Source organism: Stegodyphus dumicola, chromosome 9 (genome assembly GCF_044657685.1).
Source record: "Stegodyphus dumicola isolate Sdum_Otavi_A_Nest chromosome 9, ASM4465768v1".
NCBI lineage: Eukaryota > Metazoa > Arthropoda > Arachnida > Araneae > Eresidae > Stegodyphus > Stegodyphus dumicola.
This window is the reverse complement of record NC_140776.1, coordinates 151458255-151477330: the sequence shown is the minus strand read 5'-3', so window position 1 is coordinate 151477330 and position 19076 is coordinate 151458255. Positions and strand designations below refer to the sequence as shown.

At 35.2% G+C, this 19076-nt stretch overlaps 1 protein-coding gene across 4 annotated transcripts in view; it reads left to right on the top strand.

The window, feature by feature from the left end:
* Window positions 1–19076, top strand: part of LOC118200351 (degenerin mec-4-like) — a 124927-nt gene that overhangs the window by 86906 nt on the left and 18945 nt on the right. For all 4 annotated transcript variants that reach the window (XM_085824239.1, XM_085824238.1, XM_085824241.1 and 1 more), the window contains 3 exons: window positions 1187–1446; window positions 1548–1665; window positions 7761–7833. In XM_085824239.1, the coding sequence (XP_085680365.1) occupies window positions 1187–1446; window positions 1548–1665; window positions 7761–7833 (451 nt within the window). The remainder of the gene's footprint in view (window positions 1–1186; window positions 1447–1547; window positions 1666–7760; window positions 7834–19076) is intronic.

The following is a 19076-nucleotide window of genomic DNA, read 5'->3' as shown; positions in this document are numbered from 1 at the left end:
GTGTGAAAAATACTTAAATCTACAAAGCTGTTAGGTTTCTGGGGTCAAGAAAGAACAGAAATCAACTTTCCCAAAACGGGATTCAGTTCACCTGGTAATGCTAGTCAGAGGAGCTATGTGTTAAACCATGACGAGCTCCGGGAGGGGGGGGGGATCAAACATTCCCGTTTAAGAGGCTATTTGGGAGAAAGAAACGAGACCTAATAAATTTTGATGAATTATCATATACCACATTTTAGTCGAGCTCCACTGTCAAGCCTTTTACAGTTTATGAAGTAAGAAATGTTAAAAAATTAGCTATGCCCTCAAAAGGAATAGAATCACGGATCTGCTACTTACTAGCTGAATATGCTCCAGGTGCACGAGGAAGTCAATAATTCCCTATAAATCAATAGATTCATTATCAAACATCTGAGCAAATTTTTCAAGTTCAAGGCATGAGATGCTTTGCTTTTAGCTCATCAAAGCATAATAAGCATTTTATTGCCTGGAGTTTCAGTTCTACAGGACAATTTACTAATCGCAAATACTTTTTTATGCAAACCATATTATACGTCAATATATGTTTTCTAAATTCACTTTTAACACAAAGGATATGAAGGTTTCTTAAGGTTCTTTTACAATACCCTCACACTAGTTGCACTCAGACACATAAATGGCATAATGTTAGAGATGGCTGAACAGTGGTGATCAAACCTTGTTCGAATTTTAGCAAACGGAGGGGGAGTATGGGAGGTTTTGCAGATTTTTTGTCATGTGTAAAGTATAAGCGCCAATTTTTTGCAGGGAAAATTCTACTCAAAAGCATTATTCCCATTATATAAATAGTCTTCCTTTGCTTTGCCATACTCAGGTGAATTCACTAAGTGAAAACTATTTTTAAAAATTCACTATCTAAGCATAAGAACCACTTAGTTGAAAGTATATTTCTAGATGCTCTATATAAAAAATAAATACTGCAGCGAGATCTTTCAAGTAAACAGAATGTAAACCACGAAAACACACGAAGTTTATTGTCATTCATTGTTAACGCTTAGGTAAAAGACGTAAAGAAATATCGGCACTTTAACAAATTAAATTTCATAGCCTATGACTTATCTCAAGAGCAGGGCCAATTTTATGAATTTTTTTATTGATTGCTTTTGTTGTTTATTTTTTAAGCAGAAGAAATTTTTTGTACTTTTAGGTCTTCAGCTGTATCTGCAGTCTCCCAAATCCAGTATGTTCCCTTTGTTTGCTAAGCAGCTGAGTGTGCGAGTTGTCGTCCATGATCCTCGAAGCTTACCTTTCGCTAGAGAGAAAGGTTTTGATATCAATCCGGGAGATATGAGTTCCGTTGGTGTAGAGTATTTGGAAGTAAATCGTCTTGGTCCTCCTTGGGGAGAATGTGCAAAAGATGGAGACCTTAAGACATCAAACTACACAGCAAAACCCTACAGCCAGATAGTGAGCAAAACATTGAATTCTCCCTTTGCTTGTAATCTACAGCTTACTTAATGGATAGCAGCTATCAGAACACAAATAATATTTCATTTTTCTTGTTCCAGGCTTGTGAACGGAATTGCATGAATGAAGTCATCTTCAGTCGTTGCAAATGCTACCATCTCAAGTTTAAGTCAGGAAGAGTTATACCCGACAGGAAAAATATCTGTACTGCTAGAGATGGTATTTATTTTTTCTTCTTTTTTGAAGACAGTCATGATAGAAATTAACCTTAGTCAGTGACCATCGTGATTCATTCAACAGTTACTTCTACAGACTCGCATATTTCATTCATTACATGCAACGTTTACCAACGTAAAAAAGTTCCCCCTCAGCCTGAACTGAACGAAACATTGAACAAGTAGGATACCTACTTAATATAAAAGTTTTTCCTTGATTAGAGGCAAAACAGTCTGTTATATGCTACTATTTTCTAAATACACTCATGTCCATAAATTAAGGATAATGCAAAATCAGGCAAAGGAAGAGTTAGAAGCAAAACAAATTTGACTTATTTGTAAAGCTTATTTATTAAACAAAAGGTAAAGAGCAAAAAAAAAAAAAGATGCTATATGTTTGATATTATTAAAAAAATTAGCGATTTTTTCTCCCTAGTGCAAATTACAAAAAAAAACCTATTTACAAAAAACAAATATTACATGGTCGGTATGATTGTTAATACATTGTATGTCTCCCAGACGATGCAATACAGTCCGTACAACGCCTAGGCATGCTGAGTATCAAATTATCGATCTGATCTTGGGGAATATAACACCACTCAAAAAGCAATGCTCTCCGAAGTTCCGGTAGACATGTAGGAGGAGGTTGACGGGCTGCAACTCGTCGGCCAAGCATGTCCCACACGTGCTCTACTGGATTCAAGTCCGGTGAGAATGCTGGCCAGTCCATACGGGTGATATCTTCCGATTGAAATCATTCGCTTACGATGTTTGCACGGTGAGGACGGGCGTTGTCATCCATAAATACAAATTGTGCCCCCATGGCGCCCGAAACAAACCTACATGTTGTTCCAGAATGACGTCCCGATAGATTTGGCTTGTCATGGTTCCAATTTGAGCATAGTCAGTTCTGGAACCCAGAATAATTCCATCCCAAACGAGCACTCCTGCACCACCGTAACGGTGTCGTTCAATGATGTTTTCTTGGTGGTAACGGGTACCTGGAGCTCTCCATATGAAAGTCCGGCGAGATTCAGACTGAAAGCTAAACCTGGACTCGTCCGAAAACATCACACAAGCCCACTGTTGCGGTGTCCACAATGCATGCTCTCTACTCCAGGCTAACCGCAGGCGACAGTGAGTTGCAGAAAGTGGAACGCATCTGACAGCTCTACGAGCATATAGACCAATCTGCTCTAAGCGTCTGTACACGGTCTGCCTTGAAACTGTCGTACCAGTGGCTGAAAAGAGCTGACGAGACAGGTCTGAGGCTGTGCTCCACCTGTTACTTTTGGCAGTAACTGCCAAATACCGGTCCTCATTCGGCGTTGTAACTCTGGGGCGACCTGTGCTGTAACGTCTACTCACATTACCATCATCTTGGAATCGTTGCCAAAGCCTGGAGATGACACTCTGGGCAATTCCAAGTTCGTCTGATACTTCCAGTTGGGTACGCCCACATTCTAGACGGTCGATAATTCGACCACGTAAAAAAATCATCCAAATGCGTCCTTTGTGTCATAACTATTCGGTTATTGCACTGAAATGCTTATAAAGCGCCTGCGAACAATTTTACTTCTTTGCCTGTATTCCTTATATATCACTCTCTAACACTCTCGTCATTGTGACGTAACATCGGTGTCATCTGGTTACTTCCTGAATTTTGCATATGATTCTTGAAGATGTGTGTAGTGATTTTACAGGTGATATATTTATTTTAAAGTTCGATTTCCGCGTGACTCCGAATTATCCTTAATTTATGGACATGAGTGTATATTTTGAATACATATATTCTATATGGCTTTTTCCATAATCTCTGCTTTTCTAACTCTATTTTATATCTTCTAAGCGTTCCAGGAATTTTTGCAAAGTCCCGACATGATCCAGAAGCTTTTTCACTCCTGGAACACGTTCGTTATTGTCGTTCTCGTCACATTTATCATTGTTTCTTTCCATGATGTAGCTGCGTTTCACAATCTGAACAGAGGTTTCATCTAAAACTTATTACCCAATGATTAACTTTGTTTAAATCTTCAGTATTCGTTTAATAACGTTTCCAAACATTTATAAAGGATTTTATGTTACAGTTTTTAATATCTTTATTATAAACTAGAGATTAACACACAGATAAGAAAATTTATTTTCGTGATCTATTTGTGGAATTTTATTAGAAAATTTGCTTTCATAATTTATTTGTGGAATTTTATTAGAAAATTTACTTTCATTATTTATTTGTGGAATTTTATCAGAAAATTTGCTTTCGTATCTTATTTATTGAAATTTTGTATGTAAATAATTTTATTACTTAATTATTTCTGAAAAAAATCAGTTAAATGAAATACATTGCTTTTTTTGAAGTTAAAAAGGCTCAAGGATTGTATAATAACGAAGTCAGCTTCCGATTAAGCGGGCTGCAGATTAAAGGGTTTTCTATCTAAAATAGTTAAATTTCTTTATTGTAAAACATGAATCTATCAGAAATTGTCAGAATAAAAAACAACTGCAAAATGAAAGTGATGAAGTCTTTGGAAAAAGAGCAGTGATAGTATTTCGGAGTTGTTTTTATCTGCAACAGTATATGATTTAATTTTATATAATCATGGATTTTAAAAAAAATTAAATTATCCGTAAAAGTAAATTGCTCAATTTATAAATAAACTCGAATGTACAAACAATCTTTTGTTTCACATTGGTTCCTACTGAAGTGCATATCTTTATTATATGCGGCTTAAGTGTCTGTTTGTCACCGATAGTTTATTGGTTGCTTGCGTAACTGTACTAGCCAATGTGGTGAAGTTGCCACGGCATTCAAATAGTCCATATACACTGATACCATACATGCAGTTATCACTGTTTTAATTAAATTATCATGATATTTAATAACATTTAAATATTTTTAATTCATACAATTGTTGCTTTCTATGCATTTAACTATATTTACATATGAATTACCTAGAAACTTATAAATGTTGAGAAATTAAAGGAGACGAAACCAACTAACGAGCTATGCGTAGTACATCTCATCAGGTAGGTTTACCCAAACTCCTATGCTAAATATCCTTTCGTGTAAAGAGTTTAAAATTTTGCCCGATTTTATTCCGACATTGTATTTTAAACTGAATTTTCAGCTGAACGCAAATCGAGCGTGTCAGAGGGAACGTGAACATTTGTTTGCATTAGCAATCATCTGTTTATAAGCAATTTATAATATCTAGAACTGCAGTCATTTCGTAATACCGCCAAGCTTTCTAGTGTAATATATACAGAAACAAATAGCATTTGACCGTGAAATAAAGAAGAAATGTAAACAAATACAGGAAATGCAGAAAGAAAAGTGTAGACACGCATTGTCGAGATAGAGAGAGAGAGAGATAACTAATATTTGTTTAATTTACCTGCACTTTCTATTTATCTCTGTCTCCCCACAAAAATCACTAACTCATTTGCCGACTTTGTTAATTGCCAAAATATATTTGTTTGGGTTACCGCCCATAAGTACTGCTCTGTTCATTAAAAAAATCATTTTATAAGAAAAGACAAATTTTATGAAAAAAATATATAAGATTTACATTTTTATAGCTTGTAGATACTGTCAGAACAAGTCACAAGTTTCTGCAATATTAATATTTAATAATATATTTAGGAATACAAACTAAAGTATAAATAGTATAAATCAATTTCGCTATTATTAAGGAATTACATGCATTAACAATAAACACGCCGATTGAGATACTTACGTATTAACGCAAAACCTTGGCGGAATTTGGCGATTTTTCACAGATAAAAGAAAATGATAGCATAAATCCTCATTAAAATCGGTAATAAACTTACTTATCGGTCGCAAGTTGGCGGTTTTAGCGATTTTGTTTTACAGAAATATCGCAAACTATTGATATTTATTGTACATCGGATAACCTTATCAATACATCAAAAGAAAACACAATTCAAAATTTAAAAAAAATTAGTTTTAAATAAAAATCAGCTGTGTACATGGGTTTTCCGCAAGTATACAGAGATTTGTTTTCCCTAAAATTTAGAGAATTGCACAAACTTGGCATCGCGCACAACCGCGGCAATGAACACTGAAATGATTACGATCTCTCAAGGGCAGCTGAAACTTCAATGTACACTCCAACATGAGAATAAAAAAGGAATTCGATTTTCACCGTTGAAAATAAGCAGTCTTAAAAATACCAAATTGCAATCAAAAAACATAGAATACGTGACCGAGAAAAAAATATTCCATAATTCCATTGGTTCGAGTTAAGAGAAAGCATAAAGTTTCCAGAATAATATCATTATCAAGCAGATAAAGTATGGTTACTAGAACAAAATTATTAACTAACGACAAAATCACCAGTCTTAGTATACATCCGGTACTTTACTTCAGCTTTCAACTCAGAGCAAAAATTGGTACTTTTCCGTTTCGCCGGCGCAAAACTCGCCAAACAGACTTTATTGGCGACAACATACGGTATACATAAAAAACGCTAACAAATGTTAGTTCTAAGAATTTTGTATTTTGAAGGCACAAACATTTTAATATCTTTTAAAATTGTCTAAAAAGCTAATAACTTTGTAAAAAGGCATTAATTTAAGAATTTTCTATGCTTTCATGGTTCAACATCCTGAGTCGCCGGTTCGTATCACGTGACCCTAAGTGATCTCATCCCGCGTAAACTACGCTACAAAAATCTAACTCTCTCAGTAATTATTTACATTAATTTCAAGTTAAATCTTAGTTTGGAATACAAGCTTAAATGCAAGAATTATTTCAATTCGTACGAATAGCTTACTCAGAAATTATATAAAACCGTAGTGCTTTACTTCTTTAGTGCATTCTCATTAGAATTGATGAATTTAACCCTTGACGTTGCCTTTTCTATATTTTCGCCTTCAGGAGAGCAGTGTGATTGCATTTTAATTGACTTAATTACCGTGAATGGCCTTAGGGCATAAAATTGAACTATCTGGTAAAACTTCTATGTAATTGTATACCAGTATTGAAAGATACAACCAATCTGATAAGAAATGGAGGCGACTTGTTTTGAGAATGAGGCGTAAAAGGTTACCAGCGAGGATATTCGTTTGGCACCAGTTGTACCATTATTGGCGAGTGTATCGCCTGCGTCGGCAAAACGGAAAAGTACCCCAAAATTTACTTATTACGTATATATTTTATGCTCTAACGAGGTATTTATCTAAAAAATCAGAAAATAAACCTACTTACAAGATGGTTTGGATTTTTTTTTCTAAGGTCTTATGCAAATTCTATTGCTATTGTTTTGGGAATTCAAAGCAGTTCTTCGTTTCAGCGACTTTGTCGCAAAAAGCTGTATTCTTGCATAAAATTTTAACTCAGTTTCTTCCATTGCAAATAAATTCCAGAAACGCATGTTTTGAAACTCAGTTTAAGGCAAAAAACCATAATTTGCCCAAAATAAATGGCTGGAACATAGAATACAACAAAAATAATGCATACAAAAATAGTGACATAACTTCATTGAAGATATGTTAAGATCATGGCTGACTGAAGAATTGATTGTTACGCTCATAGCGACCAGATTGTGTATTCTAAATATTTGGCGACCTTGTGCTAATACATAAGTTTATTACTGAATTAGTGTAGATCACCAAATGTTCCTGATTTTCTTGCTTAGAAATGTTTAAATATCAAACAAGTATAAGTTTTTGTATTCACCTAAGGGAATTTTATAAAAAGAATAATTTGAAGCTGAAATTCGAACGAAAGGGTGAATAACAAAAAATTTCTGTTCTAATAAATTTCTAAATAAATTTATTATCCGTATTAAATTGCTTGAGAGTACAGAAAATGCGTTAGTAGTACTTTCCTGTAATTATGGTAAGGATCATTTTTCTTTTTTGCATTCTTTTAGCTTGCTCTGGATTATCCGTGATTTTGAGTTAATCATGGCTATCGTGCCCGGTTAATCGGAAGCTGATTATGAATTTATATAAAATAAAATTCATGTGACGTTCTTTTTTATTCTTTATATAAGTATGAAGGAAAGTATGCAGAGAAATTACATTAATTCCTGCTATGCTTTTTGGTGCTATTGAATCTTCAATCTTTTTTAGAAAGTTGTTTTGAATCCGTTTTAAGGGAAAGAAATGCAGAGAAGATCCAATGTCGATGCCCACCGGCATGCAAGTAAAATATATATTCGTTACTTTTCTCCTTTTCTCTTATAATGCAAAGTGATTAAGATATTTATTCAAGCCAGGTTTGACATTTTTAATCACTACTTAGTGATAGTATTTTATAAATTCCATACTTCTTCGATTTTATAAAATCAAATTTAATTTTTGCTGTAAAAATAATGAGACTATTTATTTACTTCATTGCAGAAATTAAGTAGAAAATGCTAAAACAACAATCGTGGAATTTTTGCCGTGAGAATAATGAGACTGTTTATTAATTTCATTGCAGAAAATAAGAAGAAAATGCTCAAAATAACAATCGTGGAATTTTTAGAGAACTTTCAAATGCAGTAATGAACGATCACAGTCAAAACTCCTGAAATAATCAAGCCCACCAGCGGCCGAGCGGTAAAGTAGCTGAACACTGGTAGTTCCGATCTGTGTTCGATCCTAGACAAACAGGCCGGCTGAATAGGTGTTTCGTGATTTTGTGTAATGTGTATTTGAGCCAGTTTCTCTTAGAAAGTCTTCCACGAAGGCATCACTTCCCTTAAGCAGATAACCTTAGCGTGCTTTGCAGTGATCTCAATAAACCAAACCAAACCTAAAATAAATATATGCTCTCTACTTCCATATATAAATACAGATATTTTAGGAAACGATTTTTGTTATTAAAATTTATTGCATGGATACTGAAGCTTAAATATGGATTCAAAATGATTTACACATAATTTAATAACAAAAATGATACCGTAAGTTTATAAAGTCTAGTTCTGTTATGTAGCATACACTATAGATTTTAAAAGGACTATTGAGGAACTATATCTTCTAGCCTTGTAAAACAAAAACAAAAGTCAGAAGAAGGGTGCATAAGACCTTTTATTCCAGCACAAAATTAACAGTTACCATCTTGGGTTTACACATGCCAGGCGTTTCTGGCTTAACAGAGATCGGTAACGTTAAACACTTTTAAATGTGATAGATTAGCCTAACGACTCACAGAATAAATTAACGCGGAATTAGGATCGCTAACAAGAACAGAAAGATTTTTTTGAATGTGAAATGCCTCTAGAAAATCCAGTTCTCCAATGGAAGATGTTTTTTGAATAATTTTGGCAGCAGAAAAATTGAAAGTATGATTTTCGGACCAACAATGTTGAGCAACAGAAGACTTCTGTGTTTCCTTTTTTCTAACATATGCCTCATGTTCCTTGACGCGAAATTTTAAAGCTCTCTTAGTTTGGCCAATGTAAATTAAACCACACTGGCAAGGAATCCTATAAATACCCCAGGAATTCATATCCGGAATGGGGTCCTTGAGTATGGAACTCGGAATTTTATTGATGGGGGAATAAACAACCCGAAAGTTAAATTTCTGCAAAATATGTGCAACTTTATAGCCAATTGATGGAAAGAAGGGAATGACAACAGAATTTTTATAATCTCCTAAAACAAGAGTGTGCTTTTTAGTGTGTTGAGATGAGAATTTTTTAACTGCTTGATTAATAATGTTGGGTGAAAAGCCCCTGTCAATAGCTATTGCTTTTAAATAATTTAGTTCTTCATCAAGGGCTAGTTTGGAGGAGCAAACATGAAGAGCACAGAAAACATAGGAATAAAATGAAGCTAACTTTTGTTTAATCGGATGACATGATTTAAAGTGTGGTGGAAGGCAAACCGATGAAGGTTTACGGTAAACCGTAGTACTAAAGTTGGATGTGTTACGTGTGACCAGAATGTCGAGAAACGGAAGAGAATTGCAAGTCTCAATTTCAAAAGTGAACTGAATAGCAGGATCAGTAGAATTCATCGTTGAAAGAACTTTATATAAATCATCTTTATTATCTTCAAACAGGGTAAAAGTATCGTCTACGTAGCGGAACCATGCCGGGAAGTTTAAAGTTTCAAACAATTTTGATTCATAATAATGCATGTAGATATCAGCCAGGACGGGACTGAGGGGGCTTCCCATGGCTAATCCCTCAGTTTGCTTGTAATATTTATTTTGGAAAACAAAATGTGTTTGTTTAAAACAGAGTTGAGTGAGAGAAATTAGCTCATCAATTTCGATGCAAGAGAAATGAAATTCGCGAAGTCTGGTTTCTAGACATCTTAATGCACCCTCCACTGGAACATTGGTGAATAATGATTTTACATCAAAAGAAACCATGAGTAAATTTCTAGGAGAAATGTTTTTAACCTTTTTTACAAACTCTATTGAATTTTTTATGGTGTAAATGTTATTGTCTAATAGAGTTGAAAATCTAGAAACTAAATATTTAGCTAAGGGATACGAGGCAGTACCTAAATTTGATACAATAGGGCGGAAATGTATACCACTTTTATGAATTTTAGGAAGAGCATATAATCTGGCACAACTCGCAACAGATGGGATAAGGGAATGTTTTAAGTTGCTTGAAATGATTTGTGAAGATTTGATCGCAGTTTTTATTTTTGACAAGTCCGAAAGTGAAGGATCTTTAGGGATCGGATTATATGGTCCTTCGTTTAAGAGTTTAGTGACACCATCGATGTAAGTGTTCTCATCCATGACGACTATCTGGCCACCTTTGTCGGCCTTTGAAATGATAATGTCCGGGTTAGAATGAATTTCGCGCATTGTAGCTCTTTCTCTCGCAGTTAGATTTGGTTTCAAAGGTTTATTATTGAATTTCACATTATGAGCGATAAGATGCCTAATCATTTCTTTCTGTGAATCTGAAACTTTACTGAACTTGAAAGCTTTTTCGATAGGAGCCAAAATCTTTGGAATAGAGGGTTTACAAGTTTGTGAGAAGTTAAAATTATATTTTAGAATTCTCTCTTGTTCTTCTGAAAGACTAACATTAGAAATATTAACTATTGGCTTGATGTTTACAATGGGAAGATTTTTTGAACTACTTGAACTGGAAGACTGTAAAAGAAGTTTTTCGAATTTAACTGCAAGGGTGTTTTCATGACGGTTAACTGCATTCTCCGTTCTAGACCAAGACTTTTGTTCAAGGGAGTGAATTTTGGATATGAATTAGCGAGTTCCAGATGAGGCTTATAGAGTTCATGTTCAATTTTGGACAATTGTTGGCGTGTATCCCTTATGATGGACCGAAGTAAGGCAAGCTTGCAATTTAACAGAATTCTTGAAACGCGACTGGAAGCTTTTTGATTAGATTTGATTTTAATAAAATTGGGGATCAATTTTTTACATTTACATTTAAGTAAAAAGTCAAGATGATTCAAGAATTTTTTCCGTTTCAGGCGTAATTTAGTGAAACGATTAACGGATGAAGGCATGATAAATAATGCAGAAAATCAAACTAAATTAACTAAGCAGTAATAAAGCACACACAAAACAGCAAAAAAATCCCTCACTGTAACGAATAAAAAACCAAACGTTTGTAACTAAAATACATGAAATCAGACAAGCAAAGCACAATATCAAAGTATACGAAACATAAACAGAACTTTAAAATTTCAAAAAAGTACTTACCGAAACCCATGCAATCACAAAATGGCGGCCACACTACGTGCAAAAAAGAAAGCAAAAAATAAGCCTGTTTCGGGCTTCTATAATTAAGACACAATAACACGCCGAATAAGTACTAATGCAGGAGTCAAACAACTAAATTCAGCGTTAATTTTCAAAATTTTCACAGGACTAGTTTCGATGGTTTTACCGAACCACCATCATCAGCTGCAAAACCGCAAATGAACAAGATAGGAAATAATGATTAGATAAGATAAGAAAGCCTGGACAAGAATAAGCAAGTGGCGCCATCTGTTGGTGAAACTAGAACTAAAACATAATTTCTTTAAAGGCCAAAGTCAAAGATGGATTGGAATTAAGATCGTTAACAAGAACAGAAAGATTTTTTTGAATGTGAAATGCCTCTAGAAAATCCAGTTCTCCAATGGAAGATATTATTTGAATAATTTTGGCAGCAGAAAGATTGAAAGTATGAATTTCGGACCAACAATGTTGAGCAACAGAAGACTTCTGTGTTTCCTCTTTTCTAACATATGCCTTATTTCTCTTGCATCGAAATTGATGAGCTAATTTCTCTCACTCAACTCTGTTTGAAACAAACACATTTTGTTTTCCAAAATAAATATTACAAGCAAACTGAGGGATTATCCATGGGAAGCCCCCTGAGTCCCATCCTGGCTGATATCTACATGCATTATTATGAATCAAAATTGTTTGAAACTTTAAACTTCCCGGCATGGTTCCGCTACGTAGACGATACTTTTACCCTGTTTGAAGATAATAAAGATGATTTAAATAAAGTTCTTTCAACGATGAATTCTACTGATCCTGCTATTCAGTTCACTTTTGAAATTGAGACTTGCAATTCTCTTCCGTTTCTCGACATTCTGGTCACACGTAACACATCCAACTTCAGTACTACGGTTTACCGTAAACCTTCATCGGTTTGCCTTCCACCACACTTTAAATCATGTCATCCGACTAAACAAAAGTTAGCTTCATTTTATTCGTATGTTTTCCGTGCTCTTCACGTTTGCTCCTCCAATCTAGCCCTTGATGAAGAACTAAATTATTTAAAAGCAATAGCTATTGATAGGGGCTTTTCACCCAACATTATTAATCAAGCAGTTAAAGAATTCTCATCTCAGCACACTAAAAGGCACACTCTTGTTTTAGGAGATTATAAAAATTCTGTTGTCATTCCCTTCTTTCCATCAATTAGCTATAAAGTTGCACATATTTTGCAGAAATTTAACTTTCGGGTTGTTTATTCCCCCATCAATAAAATTCCGAGTTCCATACTCAAGGACCCCATTCCGGATATGAATTATTGGGGTCGTTGCGATGTAATGTGAATGAACTAGATACCCGTCCTCGTTTTAAACACAAACTTATATTAAATAACTTCACAATACAAGTATAAACAAGAAAATGACATATAAAACTTATAAATACGAGAAAAGAACAAAAATAGTGAAAAATAAACAGCATTGCGGCTGCCTTGCGAATGCGTTTGTCTGAGCCTGACTATTCAACTAAATTCAATGTCCTTTGGCATAGTTCCAGAAGCGAAAGAGTCAGGTTGAGTTGTTCTGTTCCGGTGCATCGGAACATACTCCCACCCTATCAGGCATTAGTCCTGATATATGGGCAAAGGTGCTAATTTATGAATGTTTCTTTTGAAAACAGAGTTTTTAGTTTTAACCGTGGCCATCAATTAGCTATAAACGAACTAGTCCGTCAATGCCATGATGAAGTTCGACCACTTGTCCTAGTGGCCAAGAACCTGGAAGATGACCATCATCTAGTAACAGGACGATGTCTCCGATTTTCATATTCGGCTGAGTGTCCTTCCATTTCTTTCTGGTTTGAAGCGAAAATAGATATGCTTTGGTCCATGATTTGCAGAAGTCCTTGCGCATCCTTTGAAGGAGATCCCACCTATTCCGTATATTGGCAGGACTAGTAAGAGGTAGTTCAGGAGGGGATAGAATCACATTTCCTGTAAGAAAATGTGAAGGAGTGAGAATATTAATGCAATCAATGTCAGTATTGTTTACACTACATAACGGACGAGAATTTAAAATGGCTTCTATCTGAGCCAATAGAGTTGTCAATTCTTCGAAAGTAAATAGAGTTTCACCGATTACTCTTTTACAGTGATATTTGGTTGATTTAATTGCGGCCTTCCAAATTCCTCCGAAATGAGGAGATGCTGGAGGTATAAAGTCTATTCTATTGATGCTTGAGTTAAATGATGAGCAACGGCTTCGTTCTTAGGAAGTGAGGCCCACAATCGTTGTATTTCGCTGAGCTTTCAATTAGCCCCAACGAAGTTTGTTGCATTGTCGCTGTAAATGTGACTTGGAGCTCCTTCGTCTAGCACTGAAGCGACGCAAAGCAGCTAAAAATGCATCAGCGGTTAAATCGCTGACTGCCTCGATGTGTAGTGCCTTAGTAGCGAGACAAATAAGTAGAGCAATGTAACCCTTGGTTGATTTTGCTCCACGACCCTTGTTGAATTTGATTGAAATAGGACCGGCATAGTCCACTCCGCAGTTGAAGAAAGGCCTCTCGAGTGTTACACGATGCTTAGGTAGATTACCCATAAGCTGAGATGCGGTGAATGCTTTAAATTTGAAGCATTTGATGCATTTGTGAACACATTTATTAATGAGCTTTTTTCCACCTATGATCCTATGATCCTATGATCACTGGGTGCTTTGATTAAAAGACAATTCTGAATTTTGTAAACCCCCTCCCACCCGTAAAAGACTGTTTTCATCTATAAACGGATGGAGGGAGTGTAGCTGACGTTTCTTAGGCAACGATCTTTGATTTTTATTAAAAATCAAAGATTTGAGATCTTCATTAAAATAATCTTTCTGAACCCATCGAATTATGATTATTTCTGCATTTTTAGTTTCCGTGTAAGTGAGTGAAGAAAAGGAATCAGTTATAAGTGTTTGACATTTGTTACTGGTTTTGCGCTTATTGATGAATCTTAAACAATACGCTAAAATGCGTATAATCTTAGAAAATGATGAATATTTTTCAAAAAATTCACTATATAATTCATTTGATGTAGCACTATGAAATGAAAATATAGGATCAGATCTTTGTTCAGCTTTAATTAGATCCTTGATTTCTTTGGAAGCGGATTCCTCTTTCGGCCAGTGAGACGAATCCAAAAAAAGCCAACTTGGGCCATTCCACCACAAGTTGCAATTAGGAAGACATTTGGGATCAATACCACGCGAAGCGATATCTGCTGGGTTCTCTTTGGAAGGGGCATGCCTCCAGTATTTTGTTGGAAGTACTTCGATTATTTGAGACGTCCGGTTTGCTACAAAAGTCTTCCATTTACGGAGATGCGCGGAAAGCCAGGAAAGTACGACTTTGGAGTCAGTCCAAGCGTAAACATCAAACTTATATTTTTGAGAGTGTTCATGACTGCACGATATAACTTTGAAAGCAAATGAGCACTGCATAATTCCAATTTAGGAACAGATACTTGTTTGATAGGTGCGACTTTTGTTTTAGAAACTAAGAGACAAATCTTTATTTCATTTCCGTGTATTTGTTTGCAATATATTGCAGCAGCGTAAGCAAGTGTTGAAGCGTCGCAAAAGCCGTGCAATTCAAATGTGTGACACCTTTGATTAAGAGAGGAAATAAGCGTGACACCTCTAGGAACGGTAAAATGTTCAACTGCATTGAAAGATTTCTGAAATTTAAACAAATCTTCAGCAAGACTTTGTGGAATAGGAGAATCCCAGTCCCCTTTTGTAAGCCAGAGCTTTTGATAAAAAATTTTCAATACAACAGTACATGGTGAAATTAATCCCAATGGATCGAAAATGCGTGCCGATTGGGACAAAATGTGTCTTTTTGTCAACGGTGAGGTGAGTGCAAGTGCGGGTTTGAAAATGAATGTGTCTGTTGAAGAGTTCCAAAATAATCTTAAGACTTTCGTGCTTTCCTTATCATTAGGAATTATTTCTAAATTAGTGTCCGTTGAACAATGTTCTTGAAATTCTGCAAGAAATGCATTTGAATTAGAATTCCACTTTCGTAGGTGGAAACCGTGCGTTTCTAAAATACTGGTAATTTCCTTACAAAGTGATATTGCATCACTATCGGTACTTGAACCCGATAGTAAATCATCCATGTATACATCGTGTAGTAAAGTATGAGAAACAGCAATATTTTGTGAATAATCTAGTGCAATTTGCTTAATGCACCTAGTGGCTAGGAAAGAAGCTGGAGCTAAACCATATGTTACGGTGTTTAACTTGTATGTGCGTATTTCTTCGTTAGGATTAAACCTCCAAAGAATTTGTTGGTAGTTCCGATCCTCATCGGACACTAAAACCTGACGGTACATTTTCTCTATGTCTGCTGAAAAGATTATTTCCGGAAATCGAAAATTAAGTAAAATTTCGAAAATGTCTCGTTGCAATTTAGGACCAACACCCAAGATTGAATTCAGAGATTTACGGCTGGAAGTTTTACATGAAGCGTCGAAAACGACTCTTAATTTGGTAGTTGTACTAGACGGCTTGATCACTGCATGATGGGGAAGGAAATATTGCTCATTCTGATATCTATTTAAACCATTTTGTGTAACCAATTCCATATGACCTAAATTTTCCTTAAATTTACGTTCCATAGCATATAATTGAGAACGTACAGCTGGTTTTGAATTACCTAATTCAGATTTAGATTTTAAAAATGGCAACTTCACCACAAAACGACCATCTGAATTAATTTTCCCGAAAACGTGTTTAAACAAATTATTCTTCAGGCGAGAATACAGTGTCAGTTGAATTTGGCACTTCTCCCAAAACCTTTTCAATTCGCTGTCAATATTTATTTCATAAATATGCATGTTTGAAAGTGAATTTGATTTCGTTTGAGATTCTGGTAGCTTTCCGGATATGAGGAAAACAAAAATTGAGTTTTGAGCAATTAAATTACTTTGAGAACAAGTTATTTGTCCAGGAAGTAAAATAGAAAACAAGTAGTCAGATCCTAGAATAATATCTATCTTATCCGGAATGTGAAAATGTGGATCAGCTAACTTTATACATTTTTCAAATGCGAAAAGTCTTTCTCATTTATTTTTTGGCTTGGAAGCGCAGCGGTTAGTTTATCTAATACAAATGCCTTAATTGGCATTCTCACTGATGTATTCACTGATTCACTGATGCATTTGTGGAAATTATTTTGATTAATTGATAGATGGCGCTAGCGTTGCGTGTTAACGAGACGCGACGTGCCTTCTGAATTTCCATAGACTCTCCACCGGCAGTTCGATAGATGGATGTGTGAAGGTTCGCACACTATTTGATAAGGAACACTTCGGTTCCTATTTGACTTCGATTTTCGATTATGAAAGCATATAGATTTATTTGTCAACTGAACCACCATGTTTGATCTATGATCTGTAAATATTGTACATATTAAAAGTTACATTTAAAAAGTTATTGATGTCGATTTATAGATCTTAGAATATTTTGAAACATCAGCTGGTGCATTAGGCCGTCAAGAATTGGATTTAGCACGTTGCAAGTGTGCGAAGTCGGCAAAAAAGGTAAGGCTAAACTTTCTGATTTGTAGAGTAACTATGGCGGAAGAGTCTGTTGTTAAATTAAAATCGAAACGCAAAGTTATCAGGACCACCGTGTCCAAGATTCTAAAAAAAATCGAATCGGAGTTGAATAAAGAAGAAATTGATACAAGTACATTAGAAGAAAATTTAGATCAATTAATCACGAAATCAAAAGCTCTGAGTGAGTTAGATGCTCAGATAGAGCGTGACTTGAAATCAGAGGCAGAAGAGTTTGAAACAGAAATTCTATCTTGTATCGAATACGAAGAGAAAATTCAGTTATGGCAATTCAGAGCAAATAAAAAATTGAAAGAATTGAATAAAGTAACAAATTCGGATAATGAAAACTCTCTTAACGAAACTAATTCTAAAATCGAAAGCAATAAATGTACGCGTCTGCCAAAATTAACCATCGCTAAATTCTATGGAGATTACACCCAGTGGACAAGTTTTTGGAACTCTTTCAAGGTAGCAATCCATGATAATGAATCTTTAACAAAGATCGAAAAATTTAATTATTTAAAATCGTACTTATGCGGCAACGCCTCAAACGCGATAGAAGGCTTTTGCATTTCGGAACCAAATTACGATGAAGTTGTCGAAATACTTAAAAACAGGTTTGGCAGAAAAGATATAATTATAAACTCACACATGCAAAAACTCCTGAATCTTACCCCAGTAACCAAATCCAGTGACACTGTAAAACTTCGCAAACTTTGTGACACTATCGAAACTCAAATACGCAGCTTGAAATCATTAGAAGTCACACCGGATAAATACAGTTATATGTTGATTCCAGCCATAATGAAAACTCTGCCGTCTGATATAACCTTAGAATTCAATCGTAAAACGGATTCGTCATCTTTTTTTAATGTTGACGAATTATTGCACTTTGTTCGTTTAGAATTGGAAAGTCGCGAGAGAAGCCATCTTTTGCTCTTCACTCATAAATCAGAAAGCACTTCCTGTGTTTATAAAGAGAAGAGAGGGAAGGGGAGTATCGTCCATTCCACTCAGCAGCTGCTGGCGCCGGTTAAAGAAAACAAAACTACTAATTGCTGTCTGTTTTGTAATACATCCAAACATGTTACTGAAGACTGTGAATCACTGACAGTTGATGAGAAGAGAAATTTATTACGTAAACATTCCCGATGTTACCTTTGCCTGAAATTAAACCACCGCATAAAGCACTGTCGAAGCGATCTCGTCTGCTCCAAGTGCAAAGGTCGACATAACCGTTCAATATGCTTTCGCGCTGAGAAAGAACGAAATGAAAAAAATAAAAGTATAGAAGATTCGCATGTTCTTTCAGCATTCTCACGCAGCAAAATTAAAACTATTTCACTTCAAACTTGTTGCGTAACACTTCGAACAACTACGCAGTCGGTTTTAATTCGAGCTCTACTGGATTCAGGTAGTATGCGTTCCTTCCTAAGAAAAGATATCGCGGATAAATTGAAGCTTCCTGTTATTCGAACAGAGACTCTTTCGGTATTTACGTTTGGAAATAAAACACCCACTAGAAAAACATTTAAAGTTGTTAAGATAAAATTACAGAACAAGGAAACACCGAATTTGAAAATCGAAATTGAAGCTCTCGTGACTGAACAAATTTCAAGTTCTGATTTTTCACCTCCTAATCTGGATAGACACATTTTAGGCAAACAGTTAGAAGGTTTACAACTCGCAGATTCTTGGGATTGCAAAGAAAAAATTACTCTTTTGATAGGAGCTGATCATTATTATGATGTAGTAACTGGGAAACTTAAGCGTTTAAACAAACATTTAGTAGCTGCTGAAACGTTATTCGGTTGGTCTCTGCTAGGTTACACTAAATTTACAACACACACGTCCACAGCCTTTAATATCATAGTTGAGGAAGATATAATATCTGATCAGATAAAGAAATTTTGGGAGCTTGAAAGTTTAGGTATAAAACCTGAAAATGAATTATCTGACCCATTAGACAATACCATAATGGAAAAATTCGAATCGGAAATTTTATACAGAAATTCTCGTTACAAGGTTAGGCTGCCATGGAAGTCCGATAGAAAATATGAGTTACATGACAATAAAGCGAATGCGTTGAAACGATTTGAGAAACTTGTAAAGCGATTTCAGAATAACCCTGAACTCTTTTATTCGTATCAAACAG